This window comes from Caretta caretta, chromosome 9 (assembly GCF_965140235.1).
Source record: "Caretta caretta isolate rCarCar2 chromosome 9, rCarCar1.hap1, whole genome shotgun sequence".
Lineage (NCBI taxonomy): Eukaryota > Metazoa > Chordata > Testudines > Cheloniidae > Caretta > Caretta caretta.
Window position 1 is genome coordinate 30,325,945 of NC_134214.1, and position 21,525 is coordinate 30,347,469.

The 21,525-nt window shown below is 39.5% G+C and overlaps 1 protein-coding gene across 2 annotated transcripts in view; it reads left to right on the forward strand.

Moving 5' to 3' along the window:
• PLOD2 (procollagen-lysine,2-oxoglutarate 5-dioxygenase 2) overlaps window positions 1–21,525 on the forward strand; it is a 78,713-nt gene that overhangs the window by 20,467 nt on the left and 36,721 nt on the right. For both annotated transcript variants that reach the window (XM_048864197.2, XM_048864198.2), the window contains exons 3-8: window positions 1,562–1,698; window positions 8,492–8,655; window positions 12,753–12,865; window positions 15,374–15,437; window positions 16,228–16,325; window positions 18,551–18,652. In XM_048864197.2, the coding sequence (XP_048720154.2) occupies window positions 1,562–1,698; window positions 8,492–8,655; window positions 12,753–12,865; window positions 15,374–15,437; window positions 16,228–16,325; window positions 18,551–18,652 (678 nt within the window). The remainder of the gene's footprint in view (window positions 1–1,561; window positions 1,699–8,491; window positions 8,656–12,752; window positions 12,866–15,373; window positions 15,438–16,227; window positions 16,326–18,550; window positions 18,653–21,525) is intronic.

Genomic DNA, 21,525 nt, shown 5'->3' on the forward strand with positions numbered 1-21,525 from the left:
TTCCCAGGGAATCTCTGTAGAGCTGGTGAGAGGACAATACAAATCTTCCCACTCCTCCCTTATCACTCTTTCACCATTTTTGATCGCCCAATCCTCTTGCTGGCCTACTCTGGACTACTATTTCCAATGCAGAATGAAGGAATCTGTATCCTGAAGCTGCCTCCTGCATGCAAATCTCACAGGAGCATGATCAGCGCCCCCCGCCCCCCCATTTTTTAAACTTTTCTCCATAAATCAGTCCCTCAAGACAAAACCAAGGGATTGAAATGTATCTTTGATAAAACATTATCAATGCTTATCACATCCGATGAAATGAGCTGTAGCTCACGAAAGCTTATGCTCAAATAAATTCGTTAGTCTGTAAGGTGCCACAAGTACTCCTTTTCTTATCACACTATTGAAACTATAAATCAAAAGAGACCAATTCATGGCAGTTGGCCCATTGATTTCTCTTTTAGAAATAAGTTGAAATGCTGTAGTCTGTTTACTTCAACCATCAAGTCCTGAAAAAGTACAGGAGGAAAAATCATCTTTCCTAACTGAACAATAATATATTAAAAATCCTAGGAAACTGACCTTTGGAGAGTGCCATTTGCTTGTAATTTTGCTGATTGTTATATAGCAACTATATTGCTGTAATCCCTCTGACAGTTAGTAGTTCAAGAAAAATAATAATCTAGTGTTTAAACTTTCAAGGATTACAAAAGATTTAGGTGAAAAAAGAAAAGGAGTACTTGTGGCACCTTGGAGACTAACCAATTTATTTGAGCATGAGCTTTCGTGAGCTACAGCTCACTTCATCGGATTCATTGTAAAATGCAGTGAGCCAGCATTTCAAGCATTGTAAGTAACACGGCTGTTACTCTGAAAAGATTTAGGTGGTTATTGTTGATATGATTCCCTACAATACTTGGTAAAGATGGAATTCTGTTGATTTAATTGCCTATCATACATTGAGGAATCCATCCTAAACCTGTAGTGTGAGAAAGTGGCCTGAGGCATTAAAAACAACTAAATGTTTATAGTATCAGAGGGGTTGCCATGTTAGTCTGCATCTGAAAAAGCGGCAAAGAGTCCTGTGGCACCTTATAGACTAACAGACGTATTGGAGCATATGCCACTTAAATGTTTATAGTTTCCATTGTCATGTCCCTTCTATGCTCTCTTACCCCTCTTTATCTCCAAATACTGTAGCAATGTTTAAAGGTCATGTAGTGAGTGAATGTTTTAATATACAATTTAGAGGAATATTACCATCAACATATCTTCTCTTCCTAAGTGAGAGAGATATGAGATGTAGTGGAAAGTAATCTTTGGGTTCTTATTTGGTTAGGAATTGTGTCTCTATTTCTGAAATGATGTCATTGTGCTCAGTTCTACTTGAGGCATGGAAAACTTACAATGCTTGAAATGCTGGCTCACTGCATTTTACAATGCTAGAACATCCACTAGTTGGCGTTTGCTTGCTTGCGTCTGCTTTGATATCCATTTTTAAACAAGATTATATTAAAAATTACCCTCTGGGTACAAGTGAAAAAATACAATTTCTCCCTGTTCCCAGGTTCTTGGTAAAGGTGAAGAGTGGAAAGGTGGGAAGTTAATTAACTCAATTGGAGGAGGACAGAAAGTGCGATTGCTGAAAGAAGGAATAGACAGCTATGCTGATCAAGAGGACTTGATTGTAATGTTTATTGAATGGTAAGCAAATTCTGCTTGTTGCTTTCATGCTCTGTTCTGTATAGGATGCTAATAAAAGCTCTTGTGGCATGCTGATATTTTCTCCTCTTTTAGTTTTTATTGGAGAAAGTTAGCTTCTAGTTTTCCATTCATAAAAATATTATGCAATTGGAGCAGATGTTGGTTTTTGTCAGATTTACAGATGTAAAAATTGTCTCAGGGCCATGGCTCTGCTGTACTATAAACAATGTTATTGCATGACCAATCTGTGAAACCCATTGACTGACTAAACATTTGGTTATTAGTTTACCTTTTCCCATGAAAAAGCAACTGTCTTGTTGCTGTTCTAACAGAAGGTGATTGTGAGATGGAAATGGTGTGTGAGGAAGTGGTAAAAGCAGCTTCAAACTGAAGTGGTGGCCAGTAGACCGCTGGGGCATAATTCTCAAAAACACGAAAGCCCCTTTATGTTGGTCTGGCAGTTTAAAGGGGTCTTAAATAGGCTGGAAATGCTCCCTGAAAATATCTCCTGTGTGAGGGGTCTCCCCAACTGCTGTAGAGCTTCAGTAAGGGCCCCCTCACCAGCCATGATTCTACTGCCTGTGGGGAGAGGACAGCCCCACAGCAGGGATGTAACATGCTGCAGCACACTGAACTACCGTGATTTTCTGCTTCCCAGGTCCCATAGCAAAGTATAAGTTAGAGCAACCTCCCTGGGGGCCAGGTAGGTCCCTCAGACCAGAATACAAGGAGCACACAAAGGTGACCTGAAGCTATCTTTCCCTATACCCTCCCCACCTGCCAAATCCCTCCTGTTCCTTCCCTAAGGACAGGATTGGTGTAACTGAGAATCTGGTCCATGGAATTCTACAGAAGCTTCCCTGTCAACTTCTATCAGAGCCAGGTCAAACCTTTAAAGCAGTTGCCTTGGTGGATGCAAGGAGAGTGAATCACAAAGTAGGGAATTGCAGAAATGCTTCAGTTTGTGCACCCTGAGAAGTTTTGTGTGAGCTGAGTAACATCTGCTGCTTTTATTATTGACAGTGATGTCCTATCTGATGCAGACTTCTGTCAGTTTGGAATAAAATTTTTAGCAGACATACTACAATTCTTTTTTTTTTTCCTTTTCTCTTTCTTTTCATCTTTAAAACCACTCAGTCTGTCATTTACACACACACTCATTCTAAACAAGACCACAATGCAATGGCCTCTTGGACTTACATCAGGTTAATTTCTCTTTTGATTTAGTATAACTTCTGTGCAATTTTGGATTTCCTTTAAAGTTTGAGTGTTTTTGCAAGTTAAACAGATATGGAGGGGCTAGGTTAGCAAAGTTCATATGTGAGAGAGTGATCTCCCTGCATCATCTTATTTATTCAAAAGTTCTCATGCTTTTCTGATTACATTATGAGTTAGGGCAGCTGTTCGACTGGATTTTCAACCTTACAGTCATGTTTTATGACTTGACTTACATTCTCTCATTTTTTTCTCTTTGTGATATGCAAAAAGTAGTTAGAAATGGAAAGCAGAAATCAGTTTACCCGCTTTATGAACAACATTTGTAATAGAACTGATAGGGGACTAAATATTTTCACTCTCCTACATTTAATTTGCATTTAGAGTGATGTACGATTGGTAGGATAAGCTACCCATTCAGATATGAAATTGCTACTTGCAGACACTTTCTTTCATATTTAACCTTATTACCAATTTACTGTATTTTGATAAATGGAATGCATCTTGAGAGCAATTGTTTGTTTCATCCTTTAAAAGGAGTTAACCTTATTTGGGTTTGATAAAATGAGTAATTTAGTCTGCCCTATTGGGCAAGTACTAGTGAAACTTATTTTAAAATTTAATTTTGAAGATCTTTACTTAGGGTGTGTGTGTAATCTCAAATTTTTATACTGATTGTAGAGGGATTTCTTCCCCCCACCCTCCATTTTATATTTCTTGAGTTAGTCTGTCCTTTTTGCTTTTGCCCTCTCCCTAAGTGGGTGTAAAAGTCACGAGGTCTTACTCCGATAGTCTGAGTATTAAAGTCTCATACTGCTAATTCTCAGAGTCCCAGGTTCAAATCCCGCTGTTGCTCATGCAAGGTCAGTTAGATACACTGAACTACTGGTGCAGTCTCATAATTTCATGTAGGAACAAGTTCAGTTTTCTAGCTAGAAATGGGCTGTGGTATTAATCTAAGCTATGGCTGAACACCTGTGTAGAATTGGGAAGGAATTTTTCCCATGCTGCAAGATGCTTTTTCTTTTTTTGCTTTCCTTGAAGTAACAGGCAGGCATGGCATGTAATGAATGATACAGTCAATGACAAGATTTAGTTACATAAATGTAACTAAATGTTGCAGGAAAGGAGGGTAGTTTTTGCAAGGGCCTTTGCTTACTTCAACCCTGAGCAATGGGCCAGGAGCCAATGAGGACTCAGACAGGAGTATTGAGCATCTAAATTGTGCACATGTTCACTCATCCATTATCAGTATTTTTAGCACTTCTCTCCATGAAAGAGGAGCATTAGAAGGATGGTTAATCCCTAACGCTGGCATTTGTTTGGATCAGAAGTGAAGCTGCCTTGTATGATAAGAGAGCCCTCTCAGTTAGTGGAAATGGGAGCTCCACAATGGATTGGTGTTGCTGAGTAACAGTTGTGGTGGTGGTGGTGTTTAAATTAAAGCTCACTATTAATAAAGTTTAATCACACTGACTAATAAAGCTTCAGTTTGTTTTTTAAAGCCATAAACACCTGTGTGGGTTATTCTTTCGCTTGCTGAGTCCTGGCCAGCGTATCCATTTCACAAGTAGTTAGTGCAGGGCATTACGCTACTCTTCTGGGGATGAGGGAGGAATGGAGCCACTTTTGATAAACCTGCTATTGCAGCAGTAAATTTGCTTGGGAAGCAGTGCTCTGGAGAGGCAGCTGGCTCCTGTTCTCAGCTGGAAGATGCTTCAGTAGATCCATTTGAAAAAGTGCAGCCTGCCATAAAACTACTGGGCTAAAGCCTTTGACCAACTCCCCATCAGCCTTTCCCCTCTGTCTTGCTGTATCCTAGCTCTGAATCCGGCTTCACCAATTTGAATGGGAAGAGGAGGGAAGGATGTTTCTGGGCAAAGGCAGATAATTTTTGTAAGGCAGGGAAGGTTCCAAGGCATACTTATTTCTTTTCATAAAGCCTTGTGACAAACCTACAGGAGGGCAAACCAGTTTTCTATACGTTATGTAACACACTTCCTTTCCTTGGGGTGCGTATTTACCAGTTACTCTGGTTTGTGCTGTAGAGCCCTCCTCCTCTTCCAAACTAGTGGTGGCTGTGTTGGTCAGGTCTGCCAAGCCAAATGGATAGGATTACCTTTTTTAAAGGCTCTTTATACAATTGCAAAATTGGAATGAGTGTTAAGAAGTTCTGTGAATGTAAAGATACTTGGATGTGAAGCACTTTATTTTAGCATCATAAATTTAAATCCTTTTAGCAAAGTCTGTAAAGACTAGACTCCAGCACCCTTATTCCTACTCTGTAAGTAGGTCCCCTTCCCTTCAAAGGACTACTCTTAGAGTAGTACTCAGTGGATGGATTCTCCTTTAGTTTGTTCCTGCATTTGAGGAGGGAAGTAGCTTTCAGGCAGAGACCCTGGCGGGGTGTGTGGGGGGGTTCACCTTCTTTTACAGTGTGGGGCATTGATCACTTGCTGGTTTGAACTAGAGTAAATGGTTGATTCTCTGTAACGTGAAGTCTTTAAATTATGATTTGAGGAATTCAGTAAGTCAGTCAGAGGTTAGAGGTCTAATACAGGTGTGGGTGGGTGAGGTTCTGTGGCCTGCAATGTGCAGGAAGTCAGACTAGATGATCATGATCGTCCCTTCTGGCCTTAAAGTCTGAGTAATTGATGATACCTTTTGCGGGGCTTACTTAGCCTCTGCTGCCTGCCCCAACCCATGTAAATTAGAATGACTTCCGGGCTGCTCTGACACTCTGCTTCCTGTGGTCGCTGGGAAGCAAAGAATAGATGTTGTGCAGTACGCTCTGGCATGCCTTCTCCCCTAATGTATATGCTTATGCCTTTTGGAGTTAAGTGCAGCAAGAAATTGCACCTGCTTGAAGAGAAAGGGGCACCAAAGATGATACTATCAGAAAAATGAGTTTCCTTTTAAATTACTCATTTGTCTTCAGAGTAATTTATGAGGCAAGGATTTTTTTCCCTTAACTCCAGAAAATGGTGTTCTTGCTATTACCGTGTCCTCATCCTGGCAGATAGATTGAGATTGTTTTTGAAGTCTCTCTTCCTTCCCCTCTTCCCCCATAGGAAATAAGCTGGAAAGTATGCACTATGCCAAGTCTCTCAATTTTGGAATAAGGCATTTTTTTGGCAAAGGGACTTAACTCTGACTCTGCTGCTTCTGTTATGGTTCATAACAAGTAGCTTTTGCCAGTGGTTTTCTCTTCCTTTATAGAGGATGCTTTGAAAACCCATTTCTTATAAATGCCTCTTTCAACAGCTGTTTTATTACTTAAACAGTATTTTCCTTTAGAGTAAATAAGATAAATGCCACTAATTTTCAGAGTGTATGCATGCTTAGATTTAATCTAGGGAGAATAGGGACTTGGGCAGATATCGTGCCCTCCACTGCCAATGTCTACAGGAAAGTCAGTTAGGTGGGGAAGCTAACTGCATTGTGTGGTATGGGTTGGGGACAGATGTAACAATAGCACTAAGTCAGGTCTTGAGGACTTCAACGACTGGTGTAGCTTCATTGGTACAAATCCTTAGTGTAAAAGGGGAAGGCAAACAAGTGCAATTAGTCCCACTTTCAAGCAAAATAAGCTGCACCACTTCAAAGAGTATCTTATTTTTGCTGGCTATACTGGGTGTTGGTAATGGTACAGCTACACTAATGGCTGGTCACTCACTGCTGTACCTGGTTAGAGAAGGCCTTAGAGGAATCGGAGCCTTGTCAAGTGACAGGGATATGTAACTTAGAAATGCACCATTGGCAGGAATAATTTAAATAAATTGAACTACACATAAACAGTGCTTATTGTAAAATTAACTGTAACCTCTTGGGAAAGAGACCTGGGCATCATTGTAGACAGCTCAGTGAAAACTTCTGCTCAATAAGCAATAGCAGTCAAAACAAAAGGTTAAGATGTGTAATGAATGAGATAGAAAATATTATAATGCTCTCAGTGATATGTCTCTTTTCACCTAGAATACAGTGTAGTTCTGCTCAACCAACCTCCAAAAAGTTATAGCAGGAAAATGGTGTTCAGATTTGAGAGAGTAATATTACTAGAAATAGAAAGATTTCATTATGAGGATGGAATGAAACACTGGAGCTATTTAGTTTAGAGGTGAGGGAGAAGAAGGGATATGTTTGCTTAATACCAAATGATGAATGAGATAGAGAAGTTAAATGCAGAGCTTCTGTTTACCAGTTTTTTGTAGTACAAGAACATAATGAAATTGAAAGGCAACAATCTTCAAAACTGAGAAGTTTGTTTCCCCTCTCCCCACTCGGCCCTCCAATGCACAACAAACTTGTGACGCTCACTCCTCCAAGATATCACTGAGACCAGGCGCTTAGCAGGATTCAAGGACTGGACATTCTCATGGGTAAAGAGAACATCCACATTAACGCTACAGTGGCAGCGGGAGAGGGGGATTACAAGGAATAAAAGACTTTCTCTTTCATAGCTATCCAGTAACTGACCAGATTTAGGCAAAACTTCTCCTATGGGCAAGTAGTTCAGACTGGTCTGTTGAAGGGCTTCTTTCCCCTTCCTCAAACATCTAGTGCTGGCCATGCTAGGAGACAGGCTGCTGGACAAGATGGACTACTGATTTAATTCAACCAGCAATTTTTATTTCCTATGCTCCTATTAATTTGGTTTACTTTTTTGAAGTAAGTGACTAGATTGCATAGTAAAAAACCCATAGATCAAGACTCAGACCACAGGGCATATATCTGTGCTATGCAACATATTCATGGTATTTATTGCATATGTAATTGCTTTAAATTCAAACCTCTATAATTGTCACTAAGGAAAGCAGGCATCCTAGCCTCCCACTTACTGACTGGAATAGCACCTAAAGTGTGCATAAACAAGGGCGCTAGTCATTAGATGTAGACAGTATTTCATTATATTAGTGTTAAGGTAGATGCATTCATTGGTTTCCCTAGGTTTACAACTGTAGGGCTACTGTACATGCTCAGTATGTGACTTTTTAAAGATAGTCACCCCATCAAATCAAAACTAGTTGCTTTCTGGAACAAGACCACTCACTGCTTTCCAGCAAGGGCCATTTTATGCCAGATTTCAACCCCAATCTGTGTCAGTTGTTGAGCTCCTACCCAATAAATAAATTAATTTTAGAAAGTTGTTTTACAATTGGAAAAAGTATATTCTTATTATTATTATTTAAAACTCCTTAAACTAAAAAAACCCAACCAAACAAACAAACAAAAAAAACCCTCCAAATTAGAGGCAAAGCCTTAAACATTTCAGCCAAAAAAGTGAAATATTCAGAGAATTTTGTGTGTAAGTGGTCAGGGAAGGGATACATATATGTAGAGTGGTTAAGATAGTGATTGGTCATATCTTGGTAAGAAATAGGATCTGTAGATGGTGTTAACTTAAAGTATGGTGATATACCATGTTTCTGAATGAAACAGTTACATCAAAATTAAGAGACCACTCTTAGGTTTATTTAACTCTGCATGGTTTTAAGTCTGAATAAGCCAAAGCTTTTCTGATTTGAATTTTCTTGTTTAAAATCAGAGCTATCTAACAGGTCTCTCTCCATTACTTTAGCTATGATGTTATCTTTGCGGGTGGCCCTGAAGAGATGCTAAAGAAGTTCCAGCAAGCTAATCATAAAGTAGTATTTGCAGCAGATGGACTAATATGGCCCGATAAAAGATTAGCAGAGAAGTATCCTGTTGTCCGTAGTGGAAAACGATTCCTTAATTCAGGAGGTAGGTATGACTGTTGTACATAGTAAAGGTTAATTAAGGTTAGCTGTTCTGTTGTTCTCATTGTGTGTGTGTGTGTGTGTAGGGGGGCAACTAACCTAAAGTGCAGGTTTCCTAAATTCATGTTTGGGCACCTAAATCACCATTAGAGGAAAAATTTTTGTTCACTCTTGTGACTGAGAATCACCTTGTTCTTTTCTTCTTTCAGCATGAAGGAGTCTTGCTTTATTCTTAGCTAGGTGTCAGCCTCCTTACATCACCAGCCTGTTAGTGACTCAAGAGCTCTTCTCTGGGCTATGCCAGCTCTTACTTTACCTTGCAGTTTAACAGGTTCACCCCAGTCTTCAAGTCCCTTTTGAAGTGATCCCCTCACCTGGGCTACTCACAGAGCTACCAGGTCCACTGTTCCCAAAGGAACAGAACTCATCAGTTTGTAAGATTCAGCTCAAGATCACTACTTTGCTTAATATCACAGCACTTCAATAAACTTATTCTCATTGTCAGTATAAATTTATTATCAAAGATTCAAGTGATAGAGTAAAAATACTAGAAACAAATATAAAACACAACTGTAACATGCTTTCTAGAGACTAAACTTAACTAACAGGTTAACCACTTGTCTAAATAAGTTCATCTCACCCAAAGTCCTCTGCGGTGTTTTCAATGAAGGCTCGCTGAGATCCCATATACCCTCAAAGTTCATTCTTTGCTCATAGACAGGATAACCACCTGAGGCTTGCTTCCCTTGCCCCCACCCCCTGCGTGCTGCTTCTGTGTTGACTTTGTATATAAATGAGCATCCATTGTGTTAGCTTATACTTCTTAATTTACATCCTGAAAGAGGGATATACATTTCTTACCTCCTGGCTGAAGGAAAACCTGTTTTTCATCTTTGCTGGTAACTAATACATTTATACAGACTTTAAAATACATGTGAAGGTCTTGTGCTGCCAATACTGAATTTCTAAACATTATACTAACTCAGAAAGTGTTGTGGCCAACATGGGGGTTGATCTAATATACTTAGCCTTCTGTAAAGCATTTTACTTGGTATGTTCAATGTTTTGATTAAAAATCTAGAACGATATAAAATTAACATGGCACACATTAAATGGATTAAAACCTGATTGACTGATAGGTCTCAAAATGTAACTGTTAACAGGGCATCATCACTGAGTGGGTATGTTTACAGTGGTGTCCCAAAGAGATCGGTTCTTGACCCTAAGTTATTTAACATTTTTATCAATGACCTGGAAGAAAACATAAAATCGTCACTGATAAAGTTTTCAGATGACACAAAACGTGGGAAAATGGTATATAATGAAGGGGACAAGTCACTGATTCAGAGTGATCTGGATCACTTGGTAAACTGGGCACAGGCAAACAATATGCGTTTTAATATGGCTAAATGTATATGTATACATCTAGGAACAAAGAATATAGGCCATACTTGCAGGCTGGGGGACTCTGTCCTGGGAAGCAGTGACTTTGAAAAAGATTTGAGTGTCTTGGTGGATAATAAGCTGAACATGAGCTCCCAATATAATGCTGTGGCCAAAAGAGCTATTGCAATCCTGGGATGCATAAACGGAGGACCCTTGAGTAGGTGTAGAGAAGTTTCGTTACCTCTTTATGTGGCACTGCTGCTACCACTGCTGGAATACCGTGTCCAGTTCTGGTGGTCACAATTCAAGAAAGGTGTTAATAAATTGGAGAGGATGCAGAGAAGAGCCACGAGAATTGTTAAAAGATTAGAAAACCTGCCTTATAGTGATAAATAGATTGAGCTCTTTGAATCTAATGTAACAAAGAGAAGGTTAAGAGGTAACTTGATTCCAGTCTATAAGTATCTGCATGGAGAGCAAATATTAAATAATAGGATCTTCTATCTAGCAGAGAGGTATTGTGACAGGGCACTATTAGTAGCACCCTGGTCTCTGAGGTTGCTACAGCACTGGGATGAGTGCAGGCTTAACTGAAGCCAATTAATCAATTTTTGTTGAGGGTTACTGACATTTGGCAATTTCTGGGCTAATGGGACAATTGGCTCAGTAATTGGGAGGATATAAGTGGGAGGAACAGGAAGCAGGGGAAAAGCTTAGAGGGTGAGCTGGGGCTGAGCAGAGAAGGCTATGTGGAAGCCGCTTCTTGCTGTAAGCCTTCAGTATGCTGTTATACTTTGTAAGGCTAGAATAAATATGTGGTGAAGGGGCAACAACCTGGTATGTTCTCAGTCATAAAAGACACATGAACTGGCCAGGCAGTGAAGTACGCTGGATAGCAACCAAGGAAAGGTATACACAGGAGGGGTATAACACAATACAATGGCTGGAAGGTGAAGCTAGACAAATTCAGACTGGAAATAAGGTGTAAATTTTTGACAGTGAGGGTAATTGTCCATTGGAATAATTTACCAAGCATTGTGGTGGATTTTTCATCACTCACAATTTTTAAATCAGTGCTCTAGGAATTATTTTGGAGAAGTTCTCTGGCCTGTAATACACTAGGTCAGACTAGATGATCACAATGGTCCCTTTTGGCCTTGGACTCTGTGAGTCCATCTATGAATTTTCAGTGTATGTTTAAGTAACTCCTTACATAGTATCTGTACACACTTTTCACAGTGGTATTAATGACCAGTGTGATGCTGGCTTTCATTTGAGATTTCACATGACATGCTATTGAGAACTAGGATGCACACACCGGACTCATGAGATTTCTATAACTCTTTTGTCAGTTAGCATTGAGAGGTTCTTGGGTCACAACACTTTTTGTAATAGTATTCTCTATTTTCTTTTGCAGGAATGCGTAGGAAGACATGTGCTAATTTGTGAGGGGGAAAGGAGGGTTATTGAATTGAGAGAGCTAAAATATTTATTTAGCAAAAACATTGCTTGGACAAACTCTGGCTCTGGAGCTGCCAGGATGGGGTTTCTTCTTGGTGACTTTTCCCTGATGGCTGCCGTGTTTTTGCTAGAGATTCTATGATTGATTTACTTTTTAAAAAAAAAAAAACAGCAGTAAAGTCTTTAGACTTTGGTTTTGCAAAGATGACGTACAAAATGTAAACCAAGTGTAACTGAGGCCTGGTCTACACTTAAAAATTAGATTGATCTAGCTATGTTGCACTGAGCTGTGAAAACATTTTCACCCTGAGCCATGTAGTTAAATCGACCTAAACCCTGGTGTTGACCTCCCTACTGCCTCTCATAGAAGTGTATTAACTACATCAACGGAAAGAATCTTTCCCTCCAATGTAGGAAGCAGCTACCTTCTAGCTCAACAGCAGCACGGCTGCAAATGATGTAGCTTTGCTGCCCCAGCAGCTGTGCTGTAGACGTGCCTTAGAAGGTAAGGTCCTTATGAGTCTGCAGGCAGCTTGCAGCAATAGCTCTGAGAGAAGTGTGACCTACTGCTATTTGATTTCAGTGAAGTGCTAACTCTGAAGCCGAACTGTTGTCACTTTAAATGTCAGCATGGTGAACCATTTAATTGCTGAGAAGAAGGAAATACGTTGACTATGAAAACCTGCACCATCTGTTGTGCATGGCATCTTGTCTTGGGCTTCTCTTGGACTCATGAGTGGTTGGAGCTTCATAGACACAGCTTTTGAAAGTTAATGCCATTTCCGCCCCCCACGCAATGTAGCCCCTGGTTTGTTTTGGTTTGTTTTGTCTTTGAAGTAAATGTGATGTATGGCAAGTTTCAGCTGAATTTCCTGTACTGTTGTGGCATGTTGAATTTATACTTTCCTGCCAGCAAGGAGAGACTGACAACACTAAGGCTTAGCTTCATGCCATTTTCCACAGCTGGATCCCTTCTTTCTCAGCAGCAGGCGTAGCCTCAGACCCATACCTTGGAACTGTCTGAGCTATTCCTCTAGCCGTCTAAAACAGATCCCAGAATCCTTCATGTTTCTTAATATACCATTATAAGGAAAACTAAACAGGTGAAAGCGATTCAAAATATGTACCATGAAGACAGATCTTTGGAGATGGAAATTGATGGCAGAGAATGGTTACACTGCCATCTGACATGCAATGGAATGATCAGAAAGATAGTTTTCAAGTAGAAATAAATTCTCTTGTGTGATATTGCAGGATTTATTGGTTATGCTCCATATATAAACCAAATGGTACAGCAATGGAACCTGCAAGATAATGATGATGACCAGCTGTTTTATACCAAAATCTATATTGACCCACTGCAGAGGGTATGTAGTGACTCATTTTCCCCTTAATAGTAGTTCTTGCCACTTGAAATAACTTGCTGCTTCAATTGTAGTGTCAGAAGGCTGCTACAAACTTGCTAAGAATGAAAAAAAAAGTTTGTGTAATTAGCTGTGAATGCCATAGTGCAAAGATGGTTGCTGTACTGCAGGGGCTCTCAGCCTAGAGGGTCACAAATAGGGTTCAGGAGGATCATGATTCAGAGTGTTGTTTCAGGCTGTCTGCGGATCTTGGCAGGCATCACTGTATTGTCTTAAAATAATAGCTCTGCGATATGTGATCAGCCCCATTAATCTCAATAAAGACCCTGTGGACTCTGCAGGTACCTCTTGCTCTCCAACTTTCCACCCAAAGGGGGAATTAATCGGATTACAGCCTGGATTCTCAGCATGGGGAGCACAAGCCCCTATCCATCCCATATTGCTAAATGGGAGTTCCAATTAAGTCCCAGCAAATGAGAAGATCACAGGGTGGTCCTGGTATGGCAAGAGAGGTCCCAGCGTGGAAGAGTCTGGGAACCAGAATGACATGCCAAAGTTTCAGAAGGTCATGCTTCAGAAGTAATTTGGAGTTTATAACATGGGATAAAGGAAATGGCTTACTGAGAGGTGGAGTCCTTTGAAATGTATATAAAATCAAAATCAAACAGTAGTTTGTGAAAGCAAGTCACAAAATATGTAAGGAAATCTGGAGAGCCAGGAAGAACTGTAATTCAAAGGAAGAACTGTAATTCAAAGCTGAATATAAATCTTTTCTGTTTGAAGTGTATATGCCTAGATCAACATTTTTAATTTTGGGTTCCTACAGCCAGGCACCTAAATCTGTAATTAGAAATTTAACTCATACCCTGAGTTTCAGAGGTATAGTTAATCAGAGCTGCAGCGTGGAATTCCTGTTTGATCCTTGCTAAATGCTGTTTTCACGGCAATGAAATACTTCAAAAATATTTGCAGGTCACCTTTTAGGCCTGATACTGAATTCTTTGTTCACCTTAAACTCCACTGAAGCCAAGGAGAGCTTGGGGCATTCAATGAAATATACAAAGAAGCCCTAATTATTTTCTAGGGGCAGTGTAGAAACTTCAGTTCTAGTAGAGCTGTGTGTATTAGAGCTACTGATACTGTGTTATATCAAGAAGCTTAGTTTTAACTTTTATATTTGAAGAAATATGCTTTATTTTGTGTATGGGGGGGGGAGTTGTTTGGTTTTAAATGTTAATCCTGTTTGGCTATGACTTTAGTCTTTTTTAGTCCAAGAGAGGGCATGGGGGGGAGACTTCTCTCTAGCTTATACTGACAAACTGATTCCTTTGGAAAGTCATGATGTCCATTTGCTGAGTTTACATAATTTAAAGCAAACTCATTGCTTATGTATAGGGCCTTACCAAATTCACAGCCGTGATAAATGTGTCCCGGACTGTGAAATCTGATCTCCCTCCATGAAATCTGTATAGTATAGGGTAAAAGCACACAAGACTGAATCCAAGCATTAGCTACAAATTAAAAAAACAAAAACATTCTCTATCAAATTTAACAAATGGAATAGAAATGAAGCAAAGGAAACAATGAACTGTACAAACGTCATTTTTAGGCATCAAGTGTCAGGGACTTACCACTACTTTGAAAATGCTCCCTTGAAGTCTTTAAACCATGATTTGAGGACTTCAGTAGCTCAGACACAAGTTAGGGGTTTGTTACAGGAATTGGTGGGTGAGATTCCATGACCTGCGTTTTGCAGGAGGTCAGACTAGATGATCATAATGGTCCCTTCTGACCTTAAAGTCTGATTCTATGATTCTAAGACCAGATTTCCTGGGAAACACCAGCATTTCTCAAACTGGGGGTCCTGTCCCAAAAGGGAATTGCAGGGGGTTGGAAGGCTATTTTAAGGGTGGCAATACCACAACCCCCCCCCCCACTTCTGCACTGTCTTCAGAGCTGGGCAGCCAGAAAGCAGCGGCTGTTGGCCAGGCACCCAGCTCTGAAGGCAGCACCGCCGCCAGCTTCAGCACAGAAGTATGGGTAGCAGTACTGCAAACCCCCCTACAATAACTTTGCGATTCCTTCCTCCCCTCCCTCGCCCCCCCCACAAACTCCTTTTTTGGTCAAGACCCCTATAATTACAAACCCATGAAACTTTAGATTTAAATATCTGAAATCATTAAATGTACGATTTTTAAATCCTATGACTGTGAAACTGACCAAAATGGACCGTGAATTTGGTAGTGCCCTACTTATGTACTAGATCAATTTAAACAATTTTCTGATAAATCAGATGTTCTGGAGGGAATACATGTGCAAGTAACTGTCATCTGTAAAGCTAAATGAGACTTTGAAAAAGAAGAGTATTGAAAGATTAAAAACTTGCAATTAGATCCCAAAAACAGATGAAACCTAAAAAACCTGTAACTTTTAACTGGTTAACATCTGTCAATACATGTGCTATGCTAACTTCTATAACACCTCAGTGTCTTTGCTGTTTTTAATTTTTAGGCACGTATCAACATTACTTTGGACCACAAGTGCAGAATTTTCCAGACCCTGAATGGAGCTGTTGGTATGTGTATTAGCATATATATTGATTGGCATGTACTGCATCTGTGTCTGCCGTTAACATTCCTTTTTTGTTTGCTTTTAGTGAAAATAGTTCTCTTATTTAAATAAATAAATTTTACATGTATGCAAGGGATTACTCCATGATGAACACATTAGTAAGATTATCAGGCCTCTCAGATCTGATATGTACAATATCAATTGATTTTTCTGTATCACTAGCAAAAATTTTAATAGTTTTGGTATATCTAAAACTAGGTTTGTCTAACAGTGAACTTCCTTCCTTACCTCCACCTTTGACTTTCAACTGTGGAACAACAAAATTGAATTCCTTCGTAAATGGAAAGTTAAAGTTATGCTATTTTATAAGCTCTAAGCAAAGCTTCTTAAAACATGTGAAGGATGTAGACCTTATTCTCCATGTCTAATTTACCTATGCAGTGCTTAGAGACTAAGGTAATAACACCCATTAGATAAGTAGTATAAATTAATACTTCGCTCTTATATACCATTTTTCATCCACAGACCTCAAAGTATTTACCGAGGAGGTCAGTATCCTATCTGTTTCACAGAGGGGAAACTGAGGCATAAGGCAGAAAGGCACTTTCCCTCACTCACCCAGCAAAATAGTGGCAGGGCCAAGACTTGAACATAGGGCACTGGACTTAGGGCCAGACCACTTACAGGACTAGAATATATTTAAAGTCTGTTAATTGTGACACAGCACCAATCGCTTGAGCATCCTCCAATTAACTATTTTCATTCGTATTGTTAACATGCTGGTTAATGTGCAGATGAAGTTCTTCTGAAATTTGAAGAAGGAAGAGTAAGAGCAAGGAATTCAGTGTATGAGACGCTGCCCATCACTCTGCATGGAAATGGCCCCACTAAAGTAAGTGACAGTCACTTTTTCAGCTTTTATCAAGGACCAGTTTTAATAAGACAACAAAAGAAACTGAAATAAACTTTCAGCATAGCACAGGTAAATGAGGGGCTCACTTTCCGATTAACGTTAATATGCGTCGTGGCTAAAGTTTCATATATTGTGCTGATCATTTACTCTTCAGCCTGTTATTCCATTGCCACTATATTGATAACAAGTTATATCAATTGCTCACTCTTTGCTTAGCAAACTGATTGCAGCGCTGGATTTCAGAAGCTAATGCTTTCATTGAACTATCATCATTGCTGAACAGCAAGTGGAGAACTTTGATTTTATTCATAATCACAGTAGGTGATTTATGCATAGTGGGGCTTTTTTCAAATAAAGTATGTAGAGGTTTTGGGGGGAAGAGAAGTCCCAGGCAGGGCACAGAAGTGGAGTATAACGCCTCAAGGCTGCAACTGCCATCCTGCCAACACTAATCATTTTAAAATCCTGGCCACTACTGACTACTAGGTTTTTTTCCTCCTAGCATTTGATCTTTTAAAATTAATATCTACTATATTAAATGTTGTAAACTATGGTTGACTTAATTCTAAAATACATACTAGATAGCTGATATTTCTTCCATATGGCTTCCATTTACAAATATTTGCTTTGATTCTATTTGGCACTAATTAGTACCTCTACTTAGCTGTCAACACTCAGATACGATTGTATTTTTCTGTTTGTTTTGTTTTTTTAAGTAACGTGTGTGACAAGTGGATCGGGTGAAGCCTAATTCCCAAAATATTCTATATTAAACAAAACTTGTTTCTTGTTTATAGTCACACAGCAGTTTACCCTACTTCTGTCACGGTGCAAAAGCATTTTAAGGATTTTAGTCTAAAAACCTACTGAAGCAGGAAAAAAATAATCCTACTATGAGTTTCTCTGAAACATTTTGTCATAGTCTATGATTGTGCCCTTCAGTGGCAATAGAGTTTAAGCAGAGATACATAAATGTGATGAACAGGTTAGAAAAACATTTAAACGATCACCAGATGAGGAATGGCCATGCATTGAAATAATCTCCAAAACTAAAATACTTAGTATTTGCAAGAAACTTCTATTTTATACATGCTCTGTTGAACTCAGATTAGGATTTAGTGGATTACTTTTTATCTAAAAGGTAGGAGCAAAATTATAGCAATAATGTAAAGTGTTCTTTACTCTTTTCCTTAGTGTAGTTATATTTGTATTGGTGTCATATTTTATTTGGCTAAGCACTCTTACAGATTTATTTTTAGGTATCTGAAAGTCCGGTAACGATTTAGTTTTTGTCTGATTTTGATAAATATTTTCCACTGACTACATCTGATAAAGAAGAGGGAAATAAACATATCAAGAAATAAACAAATGGAAGCAAACTGTAACATATTTGAGTCTATCATGGAGCAGTTTTCACATGGGAAATTATGTTCTGCCTACTCACTGAGTATGATAGGGGTGGTTGTAGGGCATTAACCCATGAGAATGGTAATATGAATTTGGAAGGGACCTTATTTGCTAATGTGGCCATGGATAAAATATGGCATCCAGGAACATATGGCACCCTAGACAGCCTAACCTTCAAATAATTATATAGCTGATTTGAAGCCAATTCCAAAATTGCCAACACAACTGCCAGAGAACCTGTCGGAGAGCCAGGTGCATTAGTGAAATGTGTTCCACTGTTTGTTTTCTGGGTCCTGGAATAGCTGAAAAAGCTTCAGTCCAATTCATTTGACATCTGTGCACCTGTATCTTCTAAATTTTATATATCCCTTCCCAGGAAGTTTTGCCCTTTGCCCATCTCTATTTTCCCATAAATACCAGTGACCATCAGTTGCAGGAAGGGTACTAACTTGGTTCTGCTAATATTTTTTTGGCATGGCATCAGTCATGGCATTTTTCAAAGACGGGTGAAATGCAGTATGTGTTTTATTATGCCCACCACAATTGTTCAGCTTCCTGAATCTGTGACCACAAATTCCAGAGGATGTTATCGCTGTATCTTGTAAAAGGGGTCAAAATAGCTTTTAGCAGATGTTTTTTTGTATGTGTTTTGTTTTGTAAAGAAAGAAAAGCATACCTATACAGAAATTATTAAACCAATATTGAGGATTAAAATTGATGTGTTGATCTCTATGTTAAGATACAGGGATGGGTTGCATTCACATATAGTAAATGTGAATTGTTCTTTTGCTTACTAGATTCACCTCAGTTACTTTGGAAATTATATCCCTAATGCTTGGACACGTGAAACTGGATGTGGTGTTTGTGATTTAGATTTACTAGACCTATCAATGGTTAAAGTAAGTATATCTCAAGTATAACTGAACACTTTATAATACATGAATTTCAGTGCCCTTATAGTGCTTTTTCTGAGACAAAAAGGCTCCAGTTCATAATGTTACATTTCAAGCACACTTGAGGCTGTTTTCATATGTTAGATATTATACAAAATAATAATGGAAACAGATTCATGAGTTACAAACTTATTAGTACTATTTTAAGTGGCAAATGTCAATATTTTCATATTGGTTATAATTTGGCATACCCCAGAGCCTTTTTCCCCCCTCATCACCAGCCCCACCCCAGAGCTCTCATCCCCTCCACACCCCAACCCCCTGCCACAGCCTGGTGAAAGTGAGTGAGGGTGCGGGAAAGTGAGAGATGAATGGAGTGGGGATGGAGCGAGCGGGGGCGGAGACTCAGAGAAGGGGAGGGGGAGGGGCAGGGATGTTCGGTTTTGTGCGATTAGAAAGTTGGCAACCCTACTTGCATAGGTGTATGTGATTGCAGATTGTGCCCCGTAACCAGCTACAAGTCTGTAGAAGGATGGGAGGGACTATCTATGTGTGGAAGGGGGAATCACACCAGTTCAATGTCATTGTTCCCTCACCCCCACCCCCACCCCATGCTGCCTTCTGGACCCCTGTGAAGGGTGGGTCTTGAGCCCATGCTGTGGGAGAGGGTAGAGAATGGGAGAGGTCAAGGGGAAGGAGTGTATAGGCCAGGAATAGGGGTTGTTAACATACATATTCCCCACCATCCCCAGTGACATACTCTCTTTTCATAGCTGTTTCCTTCACCACCTCTCTTGGCTGCCCCAAGACTCCCTGTGGGAGTGTCTGGTAGCAGGACTCTACTGGAACACTGTAGCCAATGAGCAGAGGAGAGCCCAGGAGGTCACCACCAGTGCAGAGGCCCAAGAACTCTGTGTGACTGGCCCTGATCTCTTGGAACTCACCAGGATCCACCAAATTTGCAGATGAGCCCTTCAGGTCTCTCTGTGGCTTGAGGGGGGCAAATCTCTCTCACCCACCAAAAAAGTGGTATAATGGTGGGGAATCTCTGTGAAATAAATCCTCAAGAAGATTTCCTTCACCTTAGTCCTTTGTTTTCCTTTGTGTAATGAGCAAAGGATGCAGTGGTGACTGGAGCGTGTGTGTGTGTGTGTGTGGTGCTGTGCAAACATGTCCTTGAAGGGCTTACAGCTTAATTAAAGGCAAGATGCAACAATTGAGTAAGGTGTAGGGAGGGTGGATGGACCATGATAAGAAATAATGAGGCTGTAAAGGTGCTGCTTCCTTAAAAGGGCTTATGGGACCACATCTCTTCCAGAGTAACAGCCGTGTTAGTCTGTATTCGCAAAAAGAAAAGGAGTACTTGTGGCACCTTAGAGACTAACCAATTTATTTGAGCATGCTGATGAAGTGAGCTGTAGCTCACGAAAGCTTATGCTCAAATAAATTGGTTAGTCTCTAAGGTGCCACAAGTACTCCTTTTCTTTTTTCACATCTCTTCCGTTTGCATTGGGGATGGGAAGGCTCAGCTACCTACCCCTAGTCCTGTTCCGTGGTGCTGATGATGTGGTTGCTGCTTCTGAATTTCTTCCTGGAGAATGTGGGGCTATCTTGAAGTGCCACACCCGCAGAATAATCCCATGGAATTTGAAAAATATGCAAAATCGAGTGTATTGCCCGTCTTGCTTGTGTGTGCTTTCTATTATTGGTAGCAATTACATATGCCCTGCTTAATGATGCATTTTATTACAACATGTGCACTTCACTGATAAATCTTCTTCATAGAGTGGTTAACATTTGCTTGTAATCAACAATACAAGTTATCCTGACACGAGTCTCAGTAGAGCAGTTCCTGCCAGAATGACAGTAGATTGGAAATTTTAATAATGTGTGAAATCCAGAAACAGTGCTGTATGCAGTGGTGTTGTATCCATGTCCGTCCCAGGTTATTAGAGAGACAAGGTGGTTGAGGTCATATCTTTTACTGGACCAGCTTCTGTTTGGTGTGAGTCACCAGCTTTCTTTTTAGTAAGATCATGATTTTTAGTGTTTAGCAAAGTTACGATAATAAAGACTGGATTTATGGCTTTTGAATCCGCCAACCCCCCTTTTTGTCCTCATGACTACAGAGGTGTTAACAGGCTATTTCACCTTATATGGTTCCTTAGAATATGCGGTACTTGTGCTATGCTAGTTGTGTATTTAGCTGTGACACTAGCAGTAGCTTTTCCAGACCTGAAGAATAGCTCTGTGTAGCTTGAAAGCTTGTCTGTCTCACCAAACTGAAGTTGGTCCAATAAAAAAGACATTACTTCACCCACCTTGTCTCTCACTTGGACAATGACACTGAAATTTCAACACATCCTGATATCTTGTGCAGACGCACTGTAAGTGAATGTAGACTTGCTTAAAGAGAACTAACTTGAAGATTTTTATACCCATATTTGGTTTCTGTCTGAAGTCCATTGCAGTGAGTTTTAACAATGTTTATATTAATTGTCTGGTTTAGAAGTAGAAAAATATTTTTAATGATACATTTTTATGTGTAGGAGTACATTACTGAAAGCTTAGATGTCTATCTCAAATAACTTACAAACCTGTTCTAGATAAAAAGTTACCTAATTTTGTTTTAGTGGTGGTCTTTTTATAAAACATTCCTGTAATTTAATATTACTGTTCTAAACCAAAAGTCCAAAATAATTTTAGTATCTAAATGGTATAAAAGCCTTTGCTTGGCTTTACAACACTTCTCTTCTATTTTTAATGAATTATTTAATTATTCTTGTTACCATAAACTGCAAACAGAAAAATAACTTTTGCTTAATGCTAACGAGCAAGTTTTAACCATCTATTTGCATGATTATAAAATTCTTATTTTA